Below are 21,972 nucleotides of genomic sequence, written 5' to 3' on the forward strand. Positions count from 1 at the left end.
CACGGTGTTTACTGAAAAGAACGCGTGCTTTGGTTTCAGCTTAAATGCTATTGCTGCATGAAAGCAATTTGTGGTGCCATATGGATATTTCTCACCATATGGAGGAGACTGGAATGACCCAGATTTTTTTATTTTTTTTTAAATTAATATTTTTTTTGGAAGGGTTTCACTTCCAAAAAAGTAAAAGAAGTAAACAAAACAATTGTTGAACTACTTGCATTGCTACCTTATTATTATTATTAGTAGTAGTAGTAGTAGTAGTATCCCATGAAAGACATGGCTGAATGAACAACAATTTTTGGTGCTCGAGAAGATTGGTCTGACTCAAATGCATTCTGGTTCACTGTAGCCTTTCAATGTACAAGGTCAGTGAAACTAATTATTTTCAGTACTAATTTGCTGATGCATTAAATTGCATTAGCAGTGTGATTAAGCTGGAATTTAATAATTACCAGCACATGTTCTTAATTTAGCGCAACTCAGAATGACCACTGACCCAAGTCCTCCCTTCTTTCAAACCATTGATCCACCTCTTTTGAATGAAAGATATAAAATGTAGGCTGTATAAGTTTTTGGATTTGTGGGTCCAGTACAATGGGTTATCTTTCATTCTGTAAGTTATTAATATCTAGGCTGATATTGAAATATTACTGACAAAATATTGTATTGTATATATGTATCATATTTTATTTATTTATTTTTTTTGTTTTGTTTTTTCAACATTGTCACATGTATTTAATGCGAACTCATAGTGTGTATTATGGAACTTAGGCCAGGTGTATCATTATATTTTATCATTCTTAAGTTTATTATTTAGTAGTGAATAATGCAGGGTATGAAACCTTGAAAAAAGGGAGATGGAACTTTGATATCAAAAATCTAATTACGTTAAACCATATTCATCTTTCCCAACCTTGCCACCAGTGATTAGAAATTAACACCTAGGTAAAATGGTGAAGGTCCAAGATGAAATTAAGCATTTGTAAAATGCTTCTAGGATATCATGGCCTATATGGATGCAAAATTTAGTGGGCAATATGATAAACATGTGTCCATCAAACCGGACGTTAATCGAGTGCGTTTGGACAGTTGTCGTGTTCATCCCCTAAAGTCTCATTACCCACCGTAATGGAGGCTAGTTGCTCCGTGACACACCAGCGCTCGGTTTCATTACGGTAATCGCCGTCCAATGCTGATTATTTTATTTAGACCCTTAATTGTATTCTTTCCGGATAACTCACGTTGTAATCGGGTCCACACGGAGGGCACCGAGTCTAATCACGGTTTGAAATGCGACTGGGGTCACCACCTTGTCTGGACGAAGGAGAAGACATCCGTTGAAGCTTGGGGTAGTTACCAAAAAGGTGACATCTATTGTCCAAACGGCAGCCAAAACACGAAATGGAAATAATAATAATAATAATAATAATAATAATAATAATAATAATAATAATAATAATAATATGTATGTAACTGATAAGAGATGTATTCTTCTTCTTCTTCTTCTTCTTCTTCTTCTTCTTCTTCTTCTTCTTCTTATTATTATTATTATTATTATTATTATTATTATTATTATTATTATTATGTGTTTTTTTATATCATGGGACACTGTTGCAATATATTTCTCCTTACATTACTACTAAACAGCACAATATTCATTTTTGTGTTCATTATTATTATTATTATTATTATTATTATTATTATTATTATTATTGTTGTTGTTGTTGTTGTTGTTGTTGTTGTTGTGTTGTTGTTGATGATGTTGATGTTGATATTACTATTACAAACGTGCTGTAAATTGTCTATTTTACTATTTTCTTATCATTTGAATGAATTTTATTTTATTCTTATTTTTATTTTATTTTATTATTATTCGATTTTTGCTTAAGTATTTTCAAAAGCATTTGCTATGCGCCTCTTTATTCTGAGTGGATATTATACCCGTGAAAATATTTCTGACAGAAATAAAGAGAACACTAACCTATAGATCGTGTCCTGTAGGCTAAAGGCTGTAAAATATCCCTGCTTGACACGACATGGCAGTTTGCTGTGGTGAGTCCACCGGAACCGGAGCTTAAAGAACCCTGACTGCGCGCGCACAGAGCCACGGCTGAGCGTTCAGAACCTCCGGGCTCATGTACAGGGCTAGACGTGATGTACACATCGGCTAAATCCAAAACTGCACACTCCAGGATACCGTGCAATAAGTAAAAAAATACCATTTCCTCGCCATCGCCGTGGCTAAACCCTAAACCGAGTTTTGCTGTTCTCCATAGTAGGTAAAACAAATAACGTTATATAAACCGGTTAGACTTTCTATTTGTACTATACGGCAATTGACGCTTTTTGCACTCGTTTCGTTTTTTTCCTCCTATTGCATTCACTAGAAGGCCTCCTTTAAAAGGTGTCTTACGTAAAAATCCAACGTTAGTTTCCAGTGTTCAATGCAGACACTTAATAATAGCTGTGATTTATTGTTAGAGTAGTATAGTTTAGTTGGAAATAAATAAAGCACATCAAATGCATCGCCTGCTGATTACTCTAAATGTTGATACAAACCGAAGCAACACATTAGACCTTTCCTTTTCCAAAATAAGATGCATTGACGCTTAACACAATATTTGCTGAATGTGCACTGTATTTAAACACTAGTGTATTATAGCAATTCGTATCCTAATAACCTACTAATCTCACAGAAAATATCGAATTTGGCGCTAAATGCCTCAAGTGCTTAATGGCCTTGAAAATGACTAGTTGGAAATGTACTTTGGATGTGTGGTTAGCTGCCTCAGAGAATTAATCGCATGTGATGGATGGATTCTCCTCAAATAAAGCTGCAGTCCTGCTTACACACACGCTGCATTAAACTGACAAAACTTAAAGCAACTACTGATGTTTTTTTTTTTTTCCTGGAAATATGGCTGCATCGTTCCTGCACCCGATTCGTTCCCTTTACAAAAATAGCTGAACTACTATTTGTAACTTCATCAAACGTCCATTCATCTCAGTTTTGGAGCCTTTCATTGATTTTGCCGTTTGTACATTTAGCATTTTTTCCCCTAATAAAACTAGATTTATTATAAACTGTTTGTGCGCCATGATTATGAGCTCATTTATAGCCTACAATAAGGGGCTGATGCTATAAATCAGAGCTGATATTAAGGAGACAGTAATTGCAGACGCTGCTGGTTTATGGATGCTGCTGGTTGGGCGCGAGAGCTCGCAGAGGCGACATTTCCAGCCTTCAATTCTGATTGGCTCTCATATGAGGAAGCTCACGCGCTCATCCACCTATTAAGCGCCTCCCTGTCTCTCTAAAGAACATTATAATGCTCGCAGCCACCTTTTTTTAAACGCGCGGAGAATTTTTCTTCATTTGGCCACTCTATGCTGTTTAAAGGAGTTAAAAGTTTTAGGGCTAGTTTCGGCAACGGTGCGCGATGCTCTCTCACGCCGACCTCTTGGACACTCGCCTCGGTGAGTTACCGACATCCAACTCCGGTCTTCAGCTCCACTGTAAGCTATGGAGGAACTTTCCATTTATACAATTATGGTCGGATTTAGCCTTAATGCTTAATCTAATTTTGCACTCGATATTGTAGGCTAATTCATTATCTATTGAATTAATTAACTAATCTAACCTATTTCATCAACCTTGTCTAAATATTGATAAAGTGCACTGAGGAGCTTATGTGATGCAGCTTGAACTTGTTTAGGAATATTTTATGGATCACTCTTTGCTATTATCCGACTAGAGAAATGTCAAAATGTTACTGTATTTTCAGTGCCATGGAGAAACTTAATTTTGCCCGGTGATTTTGCAGGGATGAAGGATGCCGCGGCGGAGCTGCTGGGCCACAGGGAGGCTTTAAAGTGCAGACTCGGCGCGGACACCGGACACCCGGGCGATCTGAGCTCTGGACCGGACGCGGTCGAGGGCGCCACGCTGCTCCCCGGGGAAGATATAAGCAATGGTGGATCAAACCCCAGCGGCATGCAGCAGGTCGGCGCCAAGGAGCAAGACAAACAGCAACAACAACAAGGTTCCAGTCAGTCGGGTGGACAACAGAGTCAGCAGAAACAGAAACGACACCGGACCCGATTCACACCGGCGCAGCTTAACGAATTGGAGAGAAGCTTCGCAAAAACCCACTACCCTGATATCTTCATGAGAGAGGAACTGGCGTTAAGAATCGGATTAACAGAGTCCCGAGTTCAGGTGAGACAAAAACACCATGCCTCAAATATGGAAAATAATAATTTCATATTTTACAAACAATTTATTATTATTATTATAATTATTATTATTATTATTATTATTATTATTATTATTATTATTATTGTTGTTGTTGTTGTTGTTATTGGCAGCAGTAGTAGTAGTAGTAGTAGTATTCTTATTATTATATTATTGACGTGTTTGCTGAAAGTTATTAGAAACACCAAATCTCGCAGAGTTTAATGAAGTATTTATATGAGTATAGTAAGCACAACTAAACACTGAGATTCATTTTACATTCATAAAAATAGCGATTTTTATATTTTACCTGTAGTATAAGTACTTTAAATGATTTAAAGTAGTAAACAATGACGTATGCCTGTGATACATTTTATTTTAGTTGTGCAGCTTATGTCCAGTTGCCTTAAGGATTAATTTGTAATTAAATTAAATAGAATGCATCAATAACAAATCAGACAAACAATAAAACAACAAAAAAGTTTAGAAATCGAATGAGGTTTATTAGATAAAAAAATTAATTCAGTACTTTTAGGGCTTTGGATTTCGCTCTGGTTATTTGCTGAACTGTAGAAATACATTTGTTTTTACATTTTATTTCATATTTATAAAATGCTTATTTGGTCATTTTCTGTGTTCTGGATGCGTGTTGTGATTTCTGAGTTTGACCTCCTAATAGGCCTAACAGTATTTTCTTAATATATTTTATGACTTTAAAACTACATTTTCATAATTTGCCAGATCATAACAATTATTAAGTTAGCCATAAAGACGTGGGCCGCTTGAAGAAATGTCAGAATGATGATAATTAGTCGCCAAATGATGTTACTTGCGATTAATTATACTGAACGCGATCATCATCATTAGTCAAAGCAAATCGCTCACTTGTTCAAATACCAAACGTTATTTTTTTTTTTCACAAAAGAGAGAAGGAGAAAACACACACACTCGAAAATTGCAAGTCTATTTTCTGGATTTATTTTCGGTCCAAATGATAAAGCACCTTAGGCCAACCAACCATTTGTCTCTGGAATTGGTCTATCAGGCACCAACGTCTTCATTCCAGTCAAGCAGCAAAATATTATTCTCCAGTTTATGATGGAATAAGAAATAGCAGTTCTTTCTGTCAGTTACAGCCCTAAGCTTTGGGATCGTGTGTGACCCCGACATTAATTATTTGTCAGCCTTAAAATATCCTGTTATGTTTGCGAACACAAAAGACTTTTGGGCAAAAGGATACCACGATATTGCTTAGTTAGTATGTATTAGATCTGTGCGTGCAGGCCTGAAATAATAAAAAAAAAAAAAAACAGTTAAAACGACGTGGTATAAGGATTAAAAGGTGGAATTGCAAAATAATAATAATAATAATAATAATAATAATAATAAATTAAATAAAACACTTCTAGGCCTTGATCATATTTTTACCAAAATGTTATTACATTTTATCAAAAATATTAATACTAATATATGTATATGAATCGGGGCATGACCAAATAGCTTATTTTTTATATACTGCACTTTAACAGAGGTCCTCCAGAAAGAATGCTGTATTGAATTCATTCTCAGCATTAACTAAACCCTCAAGGGGTTTTCGAGAGTTCATTTGGTTCCTAAAAGGTTCTAATAGTAATCCTTCTGAGAGAAAGTGTTGGATTTTTTAAATGGACCCGTTACGGGTTCCCATGAAGAAGACAACCATGCTGTGAAAGTAGATTAGTGTTGAATTAACAATTTCAGTTATTGACGAATGTAATATTTTGGTGTTTATTGGTTTCCAACCAGACTCCTGAAAACACAGGTGCTGTTTTTGTTTCTGTATAAGAAGCCTGTTATATTCGAGCTCATTTTGGTTCGTTTTCCTGCGCAGGTGTGGTTTCAGAACCGTCGGGCCAAGTGGAAGAAGCGCAAGAAGACGACGAACGTGTTCCGGGCTCCTGGCACGCTGTTGCCCACACACAGTTTGCCGCAATTTCCGACGGCCGCTATGGGCGACGGCTTGTGCTCGTTCCACGCCAACGACGGGCGCTGGGCCGCAGCGGGAATGGCCGGCGTTTCTCAGCTGCAGCTGCCGCCGTCGCTCGGCCGCCAACCTGGCATGGCGCAGTCGTTGTCGCAATGCAGCCTGGGGGGTGCGCCGCCGCCCAACTCCATGGGCCTTTCCAACGGTCTTTCGTCTAACGGCTCGGGCCTGCAGTCGCACCTGTACCAGCCCGCGTTCCCTGGCATGGTGCCCGCCTCGCTTTCCGGCCCGACCAGCGCGAGCGGCTCGCCTCAACTGTGCAGCTCCCCGGACAGTGACGTGTGGAGAGGCAGCAGCATCGCCTCCCTGCGCCGCAAAGCGCTCGAGCACACCGTCTCCATGAGCTTCACCTAATCACAACGTCGTTTGCGTCCTCGTTAAAAAAAGAAAAGAAAAAATATTTTCACGGACGGTCAAGAGCCACTCAGGATCCGAGCTCGTAACTGTGAAATTACAAATTGGCAGCCTTAATGGAAAAAAGCGGAAACTCAACAATATCCAGACGACGTTTGACGCACATGCGCAGTAGTAATAGCGTCCGCGTTTTAAAACGTATATTTTAATTCGAGTGTTGGATACGATTTGTTGTTTACTAAAGTTTATTTTCTTCTTCTGATGTCCTTAACAATTAATATTCGTTTTCGTATTTATTGATCATTTATTTATTTACTTATTTATTTGCTTATGTTCATTATGCTTGTTGTTGATCATTTATCAAAGAACAGCAGCGCGTGCTACTGGCTTACGTCATTCATGACAAATATTTATTAATGTTGATTTTTATTTATTTATTTTATATATATATATGTTCGAGGCAGCCACGTGTACTGCATGCTATGATTGGTTTAAAGCATGGGTCACGTGTGGATTTTTTTTCTTTCCAATTTTGTACAGGCAACGAATAAGATGTATAATGAGCAAATTCTCAAATAATCTGAATCAGCTGCATGTATTGGCAAGAAAGAGCAAGGGAAATTTACATAACGCAAAATGATCTTGAATAGGATACTTGTGTAGATAAAACTAATTCTTGTTACCTGCTGGTCTGTTTGTGATATGTTTTGACTTACTGTATGTGCTTACTACTGAAATGTGTTTTTCTTAAACGTTAATCCTACCAAATGCAACACACCTGGGCAGGTTTATATCAATTTATTGTAAATGGGTGAATAAAATCATTTTCAGTAACGTCAAAATTGAGAATGGTTCATCTTTGCATAAAGTAGCATATGGATGCATCATAAAAGTGTCATTTAAATCAAAATATGTGGGAAGACTGAGACATGTGATTAGTACCAAACATCAACAGCACAATGATGGTTTCTAATTCTATTAGAAGCTGACTGTGAGTCTTCAGAAATGTCAGAAATAGCCTGTGTTGGCATGTGCTATATGAAACACATTGTAATATCTGGGCATTGTTTCACAATAATCAAAAAGATTTTTTTTTGCTAATAAGCACTCCAGTATTGTGATTATTCACTGTCTTGCAAGGATGAAACTCTAAATTGTAGATCGTTAGAGTATTCTGATCCTATGCCATTTTCATCCTTTAAATTCTTTTAGATTTTATATAACATTTTATAAAAAGCAGTCTGCTTAAAAAATTAAATAGCTATAAAATCATTGAATATCTGAAAGTTAAAAAAGCACACACAGTTAAATAAAAAAATAAAAGAAGAGACTTTTTTAATACTATACAGACAACTGGTGAATCTCTCTCTCTCTCTCTCTCTCTCTCTCTCTCTCTCTCTCTCTCTCTCGCTCAAACACACATACACAAACACACATCTCTCAGAGGGTAGGATAGGAAAATCTAAGAACACTGAGATCTAGTGATTGACAACCGACAGAGATGCCTTTTTGTCCACATGGGATGGAGTAGGATTGGAACCAATTAGCGAGTAATCAGAGACATGTTTTGCTCCTGCATCCTTTGTGTGCTTTGAAGCAGTTGCCATTGGGGATGCTTTACAGGCCACAAATATCTGCTTTGACCAACCACTGACACAATAAATGGTCAGCTTGTGTGTAAATGCACTTACAAAAGAGTCAGGCAGTCAGAAGAGACTTGTCATTCACTGACAAATCAACAAATCAATGTTTTTGTGCTAGGTCAAGTGTAGTATTAACACTGTTTGTGGAGGGAAAAAAGATTGAATATGAAAATTAATGAATGCACTGTGTTACATGTTCACAAAGTGCATGGGAATAGCTCTGATGACAAAGATAGTAGAATTAAATGTGACATATTTAGCTGTGTAAAAAGGCACACAATATAAAATATAGAATATGCTATAGCCTAGGCATGGTTTAAATTGTTTTAATTATAAATGAAATTAACACAATAGGAAATGTCTTTTGCATATAATGTGCATAATGTATCATGTATAGTGAGACAATATAAAGACTGGTGACAAATTAAAGGAAACTCTGGTGGCTCTGTTATATGATAGGAAGCATTTTGCTGGCATGGTTTGGGTTCACTTGTCCCCTTAGAATAAAGGGTCACTGCAAATCAATACAAAGTTATTCTGACTGATCACCTTTATCCTATGATGAAACATTTCTATCCTGATGGGAGTGGGTGACCCCGCCCCCATTCACAGGGCTCGAGCGTCACTGAATGGTTTGTTGAGGATGAAAACGATGTAAATCATATTCTCTAGGCATCATAGTCACCAGATCTCAACCAAATTGAACCCCTATGGAAGATTTTGAACTGACGTGATAGACATTGTGCTCAATCATCATAACAAAATGAGGGATCCAGTAAAATTCCAGAGGCTTGTAGGATCCAAACCAGTGCACAATGAAGCTGTTCTGGTGGTTTGTAATGGCCCAACACCTTACTGATTACTTTATGTTGGTTTTTATTTTCATATGTCACCTGTAGATATATATAGAATGTAAAAGTAAACATTTGTATTCAAAATCCTTAGTCCTTACTTAAAATTACATGGGAAAAAAACAGGCCAATAAAACAAGGCCAGTTTCGGTATGGACTTTCACTTTCCATATAAAGTTAATTGTCTCAGAGAATTAGTGGATGAGATCTCATTGAAACAACAGAATGGGCAGAGTGTGTGAAAAGCTCCCCCGGTCCCTGAACAAGCTTCGCGTACACATCGATCATCATCAGCCTCAGCATCTGCTCTGAGAGGCCCAGACTCCCTCAACCTCCTGTGCTTGCCTGCTCCCTATAGAGGCACATTTCTTATTTTCTGCACTGTGCCAAATTTATGGTAAACATTGTATGATAATCAGATGATTGCAAGATGTCAGTAGATATGGGTTGTTAAGTGATACATTGGGCTAAAGAAAAAAGAAAGCCTTGTGGTTTTGGGCAAATTGCGCATATAAATCTTTCTGGCTCTAAGACATAATTTAGTGTATCAGCTCATTACTAAGGCTATTATGAGTTGAATAACATGTCAGAACATGCAGATACGAAAATGTACCTTCCTCTGGTGATCTACTCAAAGAAATACACAGCAGCAACTTTGCATCATTTAGGCCTCTATATTTGGTGTAAACCCAGTCAGTGTTACAAGATCTATGATGCTGATGAAGAGTCACACAACAGGATTCATAACAGTCCTCCAAAGCCCTGGTATTTTCAACATATGAAGCTGACATTGCTTTTGAAACATGTTTCCATGCCCTTTGCTGTAGCCTTCCTGCTTTGCCACCTATACTTGCCCTTGATTTCCACTGTCAGAGCATGGAAAGCACCCCACAGGCCCTGACAGGAGCGACAGCTCGGCGGTAAATCAGAAATCAGTGCCGGAGAGGGGAGCAAGCCACCATGAAGGTCACAGCCACAAGCGTGCCATCTCATGTCTATCCAAACAGTGCACACATCCGTGACCGGCAGGATGGCCCTGTCTGGGACCTGAGTGGGTTGTCTATCATAATCTGGTAATCCCCTGGTGTTTTTGATACCCAATTATCCTGCACAAATGCATTACATTTAATTGCACCTGCGATGAAACAGATATAAAATAACACACAGAAGAATATAAAATCCTGGATGTAAAATTCTATCTGTTCTGTTATTTATTTATTTATTTGAATCACAACTAGGCACTGCTTTGTGAATTTAAGACGGATTGGTCACAGCGTCTTTATTTGAATAATCTACATCAAATCTAGGTAATAATCCCGCCTGTTAGGCCTGTTAAGACTGAACATATTTGACAGCGTGTTTGTCTATAGCAAGTGTAGCGAGAATGAGTGTTTTTCTCATGTTTGCTTACTGCCACCTGCTGGACAGTCGTTCAACAGCATGCAGGCTGGATAAATAAGCTCGATATAAAATTTGAAAATGAAAACTATTTCAGGAAAATTATCACTTGCTTTTACATAATATTTACAAATCGGTGTTTTGCTGTGTCATTTGTTTTGAAAAAGGTCCTTGTCAAAAGTGTGTGTTATATATGAAGGAACAGTATTATTAATACGATTTTCAGTATAACACCAGAGGTCAGGGATCATAGTTCAAAACTAAGCATCTAACTAAGCATCGCATCTGCATAATCTTCCTCTTGCTTTAATTAATTACTGACAACCTGTATGGAAAAACTGCACACATTAGAAATTATGTAAACAAACAAACAAACAAACGACCAAATAAATAAGTAAGTAAGTAAGTAAGTAAGTAAGTAAGTAAGTAAGTAAGTAAGTAAATAAATAAATAAATAAATAAATAAATGTGAACATGCAGGTGAAAAAAACATAGGCCTACATTTAATGTGAAAAATGTATGAATTAATTAATTAATTATATGGGTTGAGGGGGTCTTGAAAAGAAAAACATGATGTTAAAATGTGCTGAAAATAAAAACATAATGAAAATATATAACCAATAATATATGAAGTCCTTATTAACCACATGCATAAATATGCAAACCATCCACACGAGAAGTATAAAGAAATGTGAGGTTTCACTGAAGATATAAAATAAAAGTTTAAGGAACTGAATAATTTAATACACACTAGGGAAATCTTTGTGGAATGTACTGTAGACTGTTTAGAATGTTTGATTTCTGAAACATTTGTATTCACTTATAAAACATGTGTTGTAAATATATATGCTCGATATGTCATTTCTGTCTTTATCAGTTGGAGTATTGAATTTTTTTAAATTAACCTAGAGAATAGAAGAAAGCTTATATTACTTACAGAGTCCATTGGTGACCATTACCAAAACAGCATGCTTCCTCATTCATTCCCCACAGTGCTACACAATAGCCTACTATAAATACACCTGGATTCGCGTCAGGCCTCTGGGCTACGTGCTAATAGTCACTCTAAATGGCACACAGTGTCGTAACCACTTAGTTGAGAAGTCGCCACAATGCACTGATTTGTGATTAGCATTGCATTAGAGAAGGACGGCTGGTCATAGTTCAATGCGAAATGATTTCTGCTTGGACACACATACTACTCTTCCTCCACCCCATGCCACAGTATGCACCCTCCGCTGTGGGTTGTAATGGTATTATGAGGCACACGTCATTAATCCACTTGCAGTAAAGGAAATCAGCCCAGTAAAAAGTCTTAGCTTTGTGCTGATTAGACAAGACAGGCTAGGTCATGGTGTGTGGACCGGTATAACTGTTCATTAACACACTGTATTAGATACAATGTCCAGTGTAAATGATAGGAAATAGTGTAATCGAATCCAGATTAATTAAATAGCAAGGAAGGAATCTATTGGCTCTGTGTATATAGTACAGTGTATTGCACATTTGATATCAGAACCTTTTAAACCACCAACAATTTGACTTATTATCTTAAATATTTTACTGTTTGGATATTTCCAGCTATTACATTTTCTCTCCAAAGAAGCTGGTTCGCAAGGAAACATGTAAGCCAAATAAGCTAAAATATAATTCAGGTTAATAATGTATGAGAGAATTCAAATGTTTTAAAATCATAATGCTGTAAATATTCCCCATAACTGATTCATCTAATAGATTAACATGTGTTCTGTCTTCTTGTGCATCATGTGCTATTATATAAAATATATATGTCAATGTCTGAGACGTGTTTAACCTGTAGACTTGACTACTACACATTGAAACCATTTTACCCATTGCATTACCGTTTGAAGGCTCTAGACAAAATCCACCAAAACCACAGAGCTGTTTTATTAGGAGGATTTATTGGAACGAGATTTCCAGTAAGACCTGAAGTAGTAGCGGTGATTGCAGAGGGCATGGCCTGTGGGTTTCTCATCAGCCTAGCTCCCAACTGGACATACTCAGATGGAAGATGCTCATTTCCTGAACTGAGCAATGGGTGGTGGGATTTTGATGTCCTGGCCTTTCTCCAGTTTCTTCTCACATTCAATCAGAAAGTTGACCCCATCGATCACACACTGAACAAGCTCGACCTGAAACAAAGGAAAGCTTTAAACATCTGCCTTAGAAACTCAGCAGTGATTATACAATAATTTTCCACACACAGATTAAGTGTAACACTAAATTCCACAAGGAATCGGGGGATAAGCAGGCAACCACCTTATACTGTTTTAGTGGCTTGTGCTTTATGTAATGCTTTTCCATGGGGACAGGATATCTTTAGATCGACACTTGGAGAAAACTTGAATTGAAATATCTTGGCAGCTGTCACAAATCAAGTCAATATGTTGTGTGACTGTGGTCGTAATGGGTCTGTCTCTGTGTGCCCTCTGATTATCCCTCATCTTCCAGTATAATAGACTTAGTCTGCCCTACAGTCTGAGGATTTACCATTTCCACTGATCAATCTTATTAAGGTGTTGGGGGAAGATTTCTTCCTAAGACATGAGCAGGATATTTACCTCAGACTTGCCCAGACGGTCAAGGTTAGATATATCGAAAATGTCACCAACAGCAGCGGTGTCAACTCCACCTGTACCACGCTTCTGTAGTCTGAGGTTGTCCAGGATCTTAGAGAAGCGAGGATCCTGACATAGTAAAGAATTGACATCAATAACATTCTCATAGAATCACATTTCACTTGTTTATTGGTCAGTTGGATTTACAGTTCATTATTGTGAAATCAGATTTGATCAGAATTCCCAATAAAATTATGCATGCATGTTTCAACCAACAGTACCTTTCTGAGGAGAGTGACGAATCATTTGATTTTATAATCAATAAGCTGGACTCATTTCTCAGTAATTTGATATGGATTGTAGACTCATTTGATTCTATAATCAAACGATTCATGCATGATTCAGCTCAGAGTACATTCATTCAGAAGATTCATTTAGCAGTACCTTGATGAGGAGGATGGAGAATCATTTGATTTTATAATAAAATGATTCATACACAATTCAGTTTGCTGTACTATGAGGAGAAGGATTGTAGAATCCCTTTTTTCATGTAATCAAACAATTCATTCATGATTTAGCACACAGTACCTTACTAAGGAGAGGTAGGCGCACATGGACTCCAGCTCTTAGTCCAGTGCCCAGGTTGGAGGGACAAGTCAAGACATAGCCCAGGTGCTCATTCCACATGAATTCCCAGCCTCTCTCCTGAATTAGCTTCTCAACCTAAGAAAACCAAAGCCAAGACAAAATCATATACTGTCTGGCAAAAAAAAGGAACAGGATTTTCTTGTGCTTAATGATACCTCTTTTAGACCTCTGCAGAATCTCTCAAAGACTCTCTTCATGTTGCCACCCTTCTCCATGGAGATGACACGAGTGTGGTCCTCTTCATTGATCCAGATTAAGAAAGTTTTTTCATTGTTGTGCCTGAAAGATAACATATTCAACAGATTTAAATTTTCAAATAACAAGTCTAGACTTCTAGAACATCAATATGTATTTGAAAAGCTTAAAAATTCCTTATTATCATGACATTTATCAGACTCGGATGTTAGCCAAACATATCAGTCAGGACTACAACACAGTAATTTGAAAGTTATGCACAAATATCATGCATTTTTTACTTTTAGTATAATTATGATAGCAGAGCTGTGAGTATTGACTGATACCAGAAACTGATCAGAATCTCTTAGTAACCACGACAACTATGTGCAAGCTTTTTGTAAAGTTTAAGTGCATTGAAAACATCAAACATCTCTGGCTGATTTCCACATTCATGATTTGTGTTACTGTATTTCCCATAATACTGTAGGTTGGATCCTACACAATACCTATCCAGTATTTCAGGTCAATACCAACCCTGCTACTACTAGTGGATCAATACAACACACACACACACACACACACACACACACACACACACACACACACACACACACACACACACACACACACACACACACACACACACGTGCATGCAGTCTGGTGGTGCAAGTCTCATGCACCATACCAGATCCCCCTGGCATCAGGCCAATCCCGAGCCATCCCTGCACAAGTCAGCAAGGGTGAGACAGGCTTGTCAAATAGGAAGTGATCCTGGGATGAACAGACCAATTAGGAACAAAGGTGAAGAAGGGGATGACCAAAAAAAGGGGAAGTTCATAAAAAACTTCTAAATGCTTCCTAATTATACCACAGCGCTGTTGTGATTCTGATTGTGTTGAATGTTTTGATTAATCATATAAGAGCAGCTCAGATCATAGTTTCAACCATCTCATTGTAATACAACATAATGAAGTATTGGTGGTATGATGTAATTGTTAATATGGTGAAGTTTCCAGTCTCCAGAGCCAGATTTGTAACAGTCAGAGGTAAAGCTCTAAGTTTCTGGACAGAGGGATTTGTGGTTTCTCAGCAACACAAGCTGCATTGTCTGTTTTATTAACTTAATAAAATGACACTAAGAAGAACAGTGAGGAATGACTTTTTATAGACTGTTTATAACAAATGATGACAGGAAAAGTTTGTTGTGGTTATTAACACCACATTATATTTTAACACATAAAAACCTACAATCATTACAAATTGCTGTGGTATAAACATGGTAAAGCACAACAGTTGTTACACAACTTTTGCATGGTAACAGTAACTCCTCTGTGTGTCAGGCCACATCCCACACATCTTTATTGCTTAAGTCCTTATAACACATCTTTATTGCTTAAGTCCTTATAACAGGACACATGGTTGTGTTTTATCTCTTAATTAATATCCCACAGCTAGCTGATCTCTGGGCTCTATGATTAAGGTCTCCCTTAATAATATTGTAATTGTTCAGGAAAGTTTACATTAGCTTCTCAGCCTACTGTATAAAACTGTGTACTAAAGTCTACTGTTACTACACATTAACCACTAATAACTATTCCCTACACCTTACCAAATGCCTCGAGAATCAGGCCAGTCTCTGGCCATACCAGCTGCAGTGAGGAGAGGAGACACTGGCTTATCAAAAAGAAAGTGCTCCTGAGATGAACCAGCATGCGACAAGAGCAGTAATGTTTGGGTTAGTGGAGTATGCAAAACTTCATGAATTAATTAATATTTAGTAAAAGATTTTCTTTGGATTCCAATAATTGAACATTGCTTAAATTAATTTGTTGGTTATATAGTGAAAACAATGAAAAAGGACTGAAATTTTTTTTTTTATTATTATTATGTTATCGAAGGATCGTAAAGGATGGCTGTGTATGCTATATTCAACTGGTATTGTAATTGCTTACATCAATAAGTTGTTGCTGGTCCTTTTCAGACATCTCAGTCAGACTGTAGTATTTGCCTGAGAGATCGCCTTTAAGTCCAGACAAAGCTTGGACGGTCACTCTCTCCACCTCACGTCGTTCAGCACGGGAGCAGGCCGGGGGCAGGCTGAGGCCACGGATACTGCGGCCAGTGCGCACACGGGATGACAACACATATTTGTCATCGAAAATCCCAGAGGTGATCTGCACCAGACGGCAATATTGTGTATTACAGTCAGAATACAGAACTCACTGTCTAAAATGAGAGAAGAGTATCTTCTACCTTTGAACTATCAAGATCTGTTGGGTGCTTCATGGTCCTGGGGTCATAGCCATTGTGCCTCTCCTTGATGACTGGGTTAAAAAGGTCAGCGAACATCTGAGGATTACAACACCATTTACTAACACAGCTCAAAAACAGGCTTACTACAAGCAGCTAAGGCAAAGAGCTTATCATTTAGGAGAACTAGCCCATCTGGGTGAAAAAACTAACCACTATAACCACTAACAAACACTTAACTCTTTATAACCCACTAGCATCATGCTAACATACCTCATAGCTCTCCTCATCACCTGCCACCATGCCTACAGTTTTGATGAAGGGATGCCCAGGGTTGTCCACCCCAGTCTGAATGCACTGGTCCAGCGTCCAGTTGTTTGGAGTTACCTTGTCCCTCAGCCGAGCATAGATAGCAGGCGTCAGAGCAGATGCCATGCAGTTGTTGTGCTTACGCAGATCTGGGTAGTCAGAGCTATGCGATATAGAATGATGCAAAATTTAATAGTGAAATTCAACAGGCCATTTTTTTGTATTTCTTTTTAATTCAATTCAGTCCAGTTGTATTGCGCTTTTAACAATGTACATTGTCACAAAGCAGCTTTAAAGAAATCTATAAATTCAAGATTTAAATTAGATATTTTTTATCTTTAATGACCAAAGTTGGCAAGAAAAATCTCTCTGAAAGGATATTAGAAAGGGGCCATGAGAGAATCCAGACTCAAAAGGGAATCTTTCCTCATCTGGGTGACAACAGAGAGTGTGATTACAGTATAAACAATTTATGTAACAGTGTGGCATAATACGTACCAAATACGTACTGCCAAAAAACAACCAAGATTTTAAAAATATATATTTATATCTAGTACTCTGTGTGTGTGTGTGTGTGTGTATGTGTGTGTGTGTGTGTGTGTGTGTGTGTGTGTGTGTGTGTGTGTGTGTGTGTGTGTGTGTGTGTGTGTGTGTGTGTAGCACACAGTACATGTAGCTTCAGGCCTCCTGATATACAGTAGGATCATATTTCTGTGCATATAAAGTTTGGCAGGAACAGTGGAGCAGAGTGTGACTTTCTTTCAGTGGAAGTGACCTATGACACCCAGAACTATAATCCAAGTGGGTCAAAGTTGCTCAGGATATATATGAATCTATAACCTGACCATTTTTCTCTTAATATCATCAGTGAAACTAGTTTGATCTTGGAATTATATGCCGTGGTATATGAGGTTAATTTAGCACTGATTGTCTTAATTATATTTGTAGTCTTGAAAGGGATTTTAATATGTGATTAAAGCCTTCACCTGGCTGGATAAAGCTTCTTCCTCTCAGCAGCAGTGACACCAGATTCATTCAACAGATAGCCGGATGCCAGGGTGCCGGCGCCCACGCTGGCCATAAGCATAGCCGTGGTACGGCCGGACAGCATTCGAGTGAAGGTGCTGGCCATCCTTATTTCCCAGTTGTCCTGTCAACTCAACCTGGGTGTAGCGAAACAATTGTCATATACAAGGGGCAAACCCATTAGTAACCTTTTGAAATTTTCTTAAAACAAAGAAAAGGTATATCCACTGAGCTTTTCTGATAATGAAGGTTTATTGGCTTCCTAAAGCTTCTGTTTAATTTCACTGATAAGGAAACACTCTATTAACTGAGGATCTTTAAGGCTTCCCCTAGAGGGGCAAACTGAGAAAGCTTTTAAGATGCTGGATTTTTTTTTTAGGGGTGCAGCCAGATAATTGGAATGGCAAGAGTAATATACAGCGCCTGCCAAAAATTCCAAGCCATATTGTCTTTTTTTTCAAGCTGTGCAAGAGATTTTTGGAGAGGAAGGTGATAGTGCTGTCTGTAATGAAACGGGCAGCCAAGTCAGCCAACCTTAACCCAGCAGAGCTGCTCTGGGAGTAATTGGATCGAAATATTTAAGAGAGGTGTCCAAGCAGATCCGCAAACCTCTGGAAAGGTCAGCACAAGATGTGGCAGACGATCTTCTTGGAACACCTGAGTGCTAAGGAAAGCTTTTTAAGGAGAGTTTTTTTTTTAAGAAAAATGTATAGTTTACAACAGTAGATTTCAAATTGAACCATGAATTTTTTTTTTTTTTTTAAATATAATCTTTATCAATGTTCCATTTATTACTGAAGATTTTTGTTTGCCTGGTCTTTTAAATGAACTGGGCTTCATTCAAATCAAAATAAGTCAAAAACAAGCAGGATTATAAATAAATAAAAATAAATAAATAAATAAATATGTCAGTGCTTTATATGACCAAGAGAAACCCAGAATAATCTTCTACACTTTTGAACAATGAGCAATTTCGTACAATTATTATTATAATTGAACAGTTGGAGAGTGATTTGAAATAAACCTGTGCTACAAAGGTTTATGGAATTTAATTTAATTAATTTAAAACTCCAAAATTTGAGAAATCCTGTTTTGCTATTTTCTCTTCACACAGTAAACCAGGTTAGACTTGATCATGTTGAGACTAACAAACTATATTTTTGGAACACTAGGTAGTGTATAATTTTCTGCATAATAAAATTCTGCATATGTAGGGCATCAGCTACTCCTGTGTCATATGTTCTTTTGAACCTCACGTCATGATAATGTGTGCCATCACAAATTTCACAGGGTCATACATGTCCTGGGCATGGGTGTCTTCGGGCATGCAGCGTGGTATGAGAAATTCAAACCACCTTGACTTGTTATGAAAGTCATGACATAAATTCACATGACACCAACCAAGATTAGAATTTAAAATTTCAAAACAGATGACAGAAGTCAATAAGCAACAAAAAAAAAAACTGCAATTAATACTGAATTATTCATAAAAATTCTGGTCAAAGACAGGCTATTTTACACTTGAGCTGAGCATGGAAGGCAGTATTATAGCAACAGGTGTAGCTTAGGAATTACTGCCAAGTCCCTGCTGGCTTTAATTCAACTGACCACATGATCTACAGTGACATTCTAGATCGGTCAGAAGGACTTACAAACAGACACGAGAGGGAGAGAGAGGCCCTGGTGTGAGCAAGACATGCAACGTTAACTGACAGCACTGAGACGTCTAAAACTATAGTAGACCAACAGTTCAGAAAGGACTGAAGTTCCCTCAGCTCTGAGAAAATGAGAAACTTTGTGGGTTTTAAAAATTCTTTGATGTGTTTAAATCTTGGAATCTGTCGGTGGGACGCCTTAAAAATTCTGTAAACCTTCCAACAATGTTTCTCAGTCAGATAGTGCTGAACCCTTTAAGGAGGATAGGAACCCTTAATCATCAAATGAATTCTTGAAGGATATTCTTTTCTTGTGTTTTATTACTAAAGAGTAATCAGGGGTGAAATCATTAAAAAAATAAATGTGAAATGTGGACAATAATACTAGAAAAACCATGAACACACTGGTTATTGTGGCCATTATTCTCTATCCTGTTCATTCTATCAGTAACTGTAACAACTAACTGTAAATCATACTTTATTTTTCAAAAAATATCGAGTGAAATAATTTACTATCCAGTCACTCATTATGAAACTAGTTTGATTTCTTGTACTTACCTTCAGAGAGAAAGGAAAGATCCTAAAACACACACGCACAGTCCAGCAGGTAGCTTCAGCAGGCAGTTAGTGAGCTTACAGTGGGCCACTCTGGCAATAAGAGCTCATCCCAGCAGCCAATCCTATTTCTACTGACAGCATGTGAGGGCCTATGCACCTCCCTACTGTCAGGACACTTTGCCCTTGAGCTTTCTGCTTTTCAGTTCGGTCAAAACCTCACACGCGGTCACGTACACACACAGAACAGGCTCCACTAGGTAATTTTCCACCCTTCTGAAAAGCTTTCCTGTCTGTTCCTCTCACATATATCATGCTGCTGCAACCACTACCGTGTCTCATATTAAGATATTCTCAAACAGGTCTCTGTGAACTAAAGGTCTAAAATCACAGCACCAAAGACACGTTAAAATCAAACAGATGAATCTTAAAATGAATTTTGTTTGAGATGTAAAAGACAAAGCTTTTAGGTTTATGGTTAAACAAAATGACACTATTGGAGTGCAAAATAAATGTCACAGGTATTAACAGATACAGTCGACCAACCTTGCCTTGATGTAAAACCGGTGTGTAAACTTCAAGGCAAGAGGTCTCTATACTGTAGTTCATCTTTTAGTTCCTAATATGTCTCTAGCTTTTTGGATTTCTTTATATAGGTATTTACAATCACTTTTAATCTTCACTGCTGTTTTCTGTTCACCTAGGACCCAAATTCACCGCTTTGGTACTACCTACAGGTACGGAATCTTTATGTTGCAATATATTTACTATATAATTCATAATAGTACTTAATAAATAATAGTATTATGATTTAAGGGGAATAACTAAATTACTACATTTGGACATATAATATTTTTATAATTCACCACCTGTAGAATAACTGATGATATGGCAGAAGGCATTGAGGTCTATAAAGAACATTGGTGATGATAGTGCATCTTCTTGGCATACACTACACTTTATGGCAGGAAGGAGGGTGTGGCTTTTGTTAAATACTGCACATATTAAGTTTTCAGTTCTTGGTCCTTGTCAGTCCTCCCACCTTCAAGGATATCAAGGATGATTTGCAGCATAAATTTAACAGTCTAGTATCTCAAACACTTCACACCATACACAAATATGTTCTGGTTTAAATTGCACTTTTTGATGAATTTATGTTTGCTAGCATGTTTTCTAATGAGTAACATGGAAAAAAATTCTAGACAGATTTGTAAATTGTCCTAATTCCAGACAAGCTCCAAATTCCATTTTTCTTTTAGAACAAAACTGAAAAAAAGAAAAAAAAAAGAGATGAGAAAAAATGAGTAGGATTAAGAGAAAATGAGTGAGATTGCATGAGAGAAAAAGGTCAAACTGTCAGTGAAATATGGGCTACATTAAAAACTAGCATAGCCAACAGAGGGTTATAGTGGTCATTGGGATCATATCTGGGCAAAAAAAAAAAGAAAGGAAAGAAAATAGGAAAGGAAAGCTGAAGGAGTGTTTCAGAGCTTCCATGCCATGTACCTGACACTAGATCAGAACACACTGTCCTGTTAACCACACTAACATTTAATCTTAGTGGTATACTAAAGACAACCCTGAATTACTGAGTACTAGCTGCGCAAGTTACATGTTGCTACTTGTATACACCCAAATAGTGTTTCTTACTATTTTTTGTGCTGATAATACTCTTGTGGATCGCTAGGGTGCCAATACTTTTGGAGGCGAGCAGATATGGGCATGTGACATCATCCGAATGTGAAGCAATTACCCTCATTGTCCTGAGTGTTTTAATATGTCACATGTCAATGTTGTGGAAACGTTTTGATTTTGCTTATTTTGGGGGCGGGGCTGCACGTGACATCACGTGATGTGAGCAGAATACACGTGAGACAGTTCCCCTCGTTGGGCTGAGTGTTTTGATATGTCACGTGCATATTGTGCTATTTTTTATTTTTACGTGATATCACGTGACGTGAGTAGAACACGTAATTTATTTAGCTTGTTTTGGGGGCGGGGCTGCACGTGACGTCACGTGGCATCGAGTGCCGTCGTCTGAATACCCGGTGGGGTGCCAATACTTTTGGAGAAAAGTGGCTACTGAGGATTTGGACATTTCATGTCAATACTGCAGTCATTATGGGATTCTACTTATTATTATACTGCATAGAACAGTACATGCAATTCTTAATGTTGAATGAACGATAGATAGATAGATAGATAGATAGATAGATAGATAGATAGATAGATAGATAGATAGATAGATAGATAGATAGATAGATAGATAG

General features: G+C 37.6%; 2 protein-coding genes across 3 annotated transcripts; one reads left to right on the forward strand and one right to left on the reverse strand.

Moving 5' to 3' along the window:
- Nucleotides 1-3,344: 3,344 nt before the first annotated feature.
- otpb (orthopedia homeobox b) lies at nt 3,345-7,453 on the forward strand. Of its 2 annotated transcripts, none has more exons than XM_027138338.2 (3): nt 3,345-3,516; nt 3,825-4,219; nt 6,105-7,453. In XM_027138338.2, the coding sequence occupies exons 1-3, from the start codon at nt 3,441-3,443 to the stop codon at nt 6,609-6,611; spliced, it is 978 nt and encodes a 325-aa protein (XP_026994139.1). In that variant the 5' UTR covers nt 3,345-3,440; the 3' UTR covers nt 6,612-7,453. The 2 variants fall into 2 exon arrangements, with proteins under 2 accessions (XP_026994139.1, XP_026994140.1); XM_027138339.2 differs by having other exon boundaries at nt 3,348-3,477.
- Nucleotides 7,454-12,406: 4,953 nt separating this feature from the next.
- Nucleotides 12,407-19,860, reverse strand: ckmt2b (creatine kinase, mitochondrial 2b (sarcomeric)). The gene is made up of 10 exons (XM_027138311.2): nt 19,706-19,860; nt 17,453-17,629; nt 16,431-16,629; nt 16,161-16,256; nt 15,860-16,081; nt 14,593-14,678; nt 13,886-14,009; nt 13,671-13,805; nt 13,086-13,211; nt 12,407-12,656 (listed from the first exon to the last, which is right to left on the reverse strand). The coding sequence occupies exons 2-10, from the start codon at nt 17,596-17,598 to the stop codon at nt 12,540-12,542; spliced, it is 1,251 nt and encodes a 416-aa protein (XP_026994112.1). The 5' UTR covers nt 17,599-17,629; nt 19,706-19,860; the 3' UTR covers nt 12,407-12,539.
- Nucleotides 19,861-21,972: the final 2,112 nt, after the last annotated feature.

Source organism: Tachysurus fulvidraco, chromosome 9 (assembly GCF_022655615.1).
Source record: "Tachysurus fulvidraco isolate hzauxx_2018 chromosome 9, HZAU_PFXX_2.0, whole genome shotgun sequence".
Lineage (NCBI taxonomy): Eukaryota > Metazoa > Chordata > Actinopteri > Siluriformes > Bagridae > Tachysurus > Tachysurus fulvidraco.

Excerpts from the sequence above, each read along its gene's own strand:
- ckmt2b (XM_027138311.2), bottom strand. The coding sequence starts at position 17,598 with ATGGCCAGCACCTTCACTCGAATGCTGTCCGGCCGTACCACGGCTATG. Across the intron at positions 16,630-17,452 it reads AAGAAGCTTTATCCAGCCAG|CTCTGACTACCCAGATCTGC; the intron begins GTGAAGGCTTTA and ends TATATCGCATAG. Across the intron at positions 16,082-16,160 it reads CAGATCTTGATAGTTCAAAG|ATCACCTCTGGGATTTTCGA; the intron begins GTAGAAGATACT and ends CGTCTGGTGCAG.
- otpb (XM_027138338.2), top strand. The coding sequence starts at position 3,441 with ATGCTCTCTCACGCCGACCTCTTGGACACTCGCCTCGGTGAGTTACCG. Across the intron at positions 3,517-3,824 it reads CTCCGGTCTTCAGCTCCACT|GGATGAAGGATGCCGCGGCG; the intron begins GTAAGCTATGGA and ends GTGATTTTGCAG. Across the intron at positions 4,220-6,104 it reads TAACAGAGTCCCGAGTTCAG|GTGTGGTTTCAGAACCGTCG; the intron begins GTGAGACAAAAA and ends TTTCCTGCGCAG.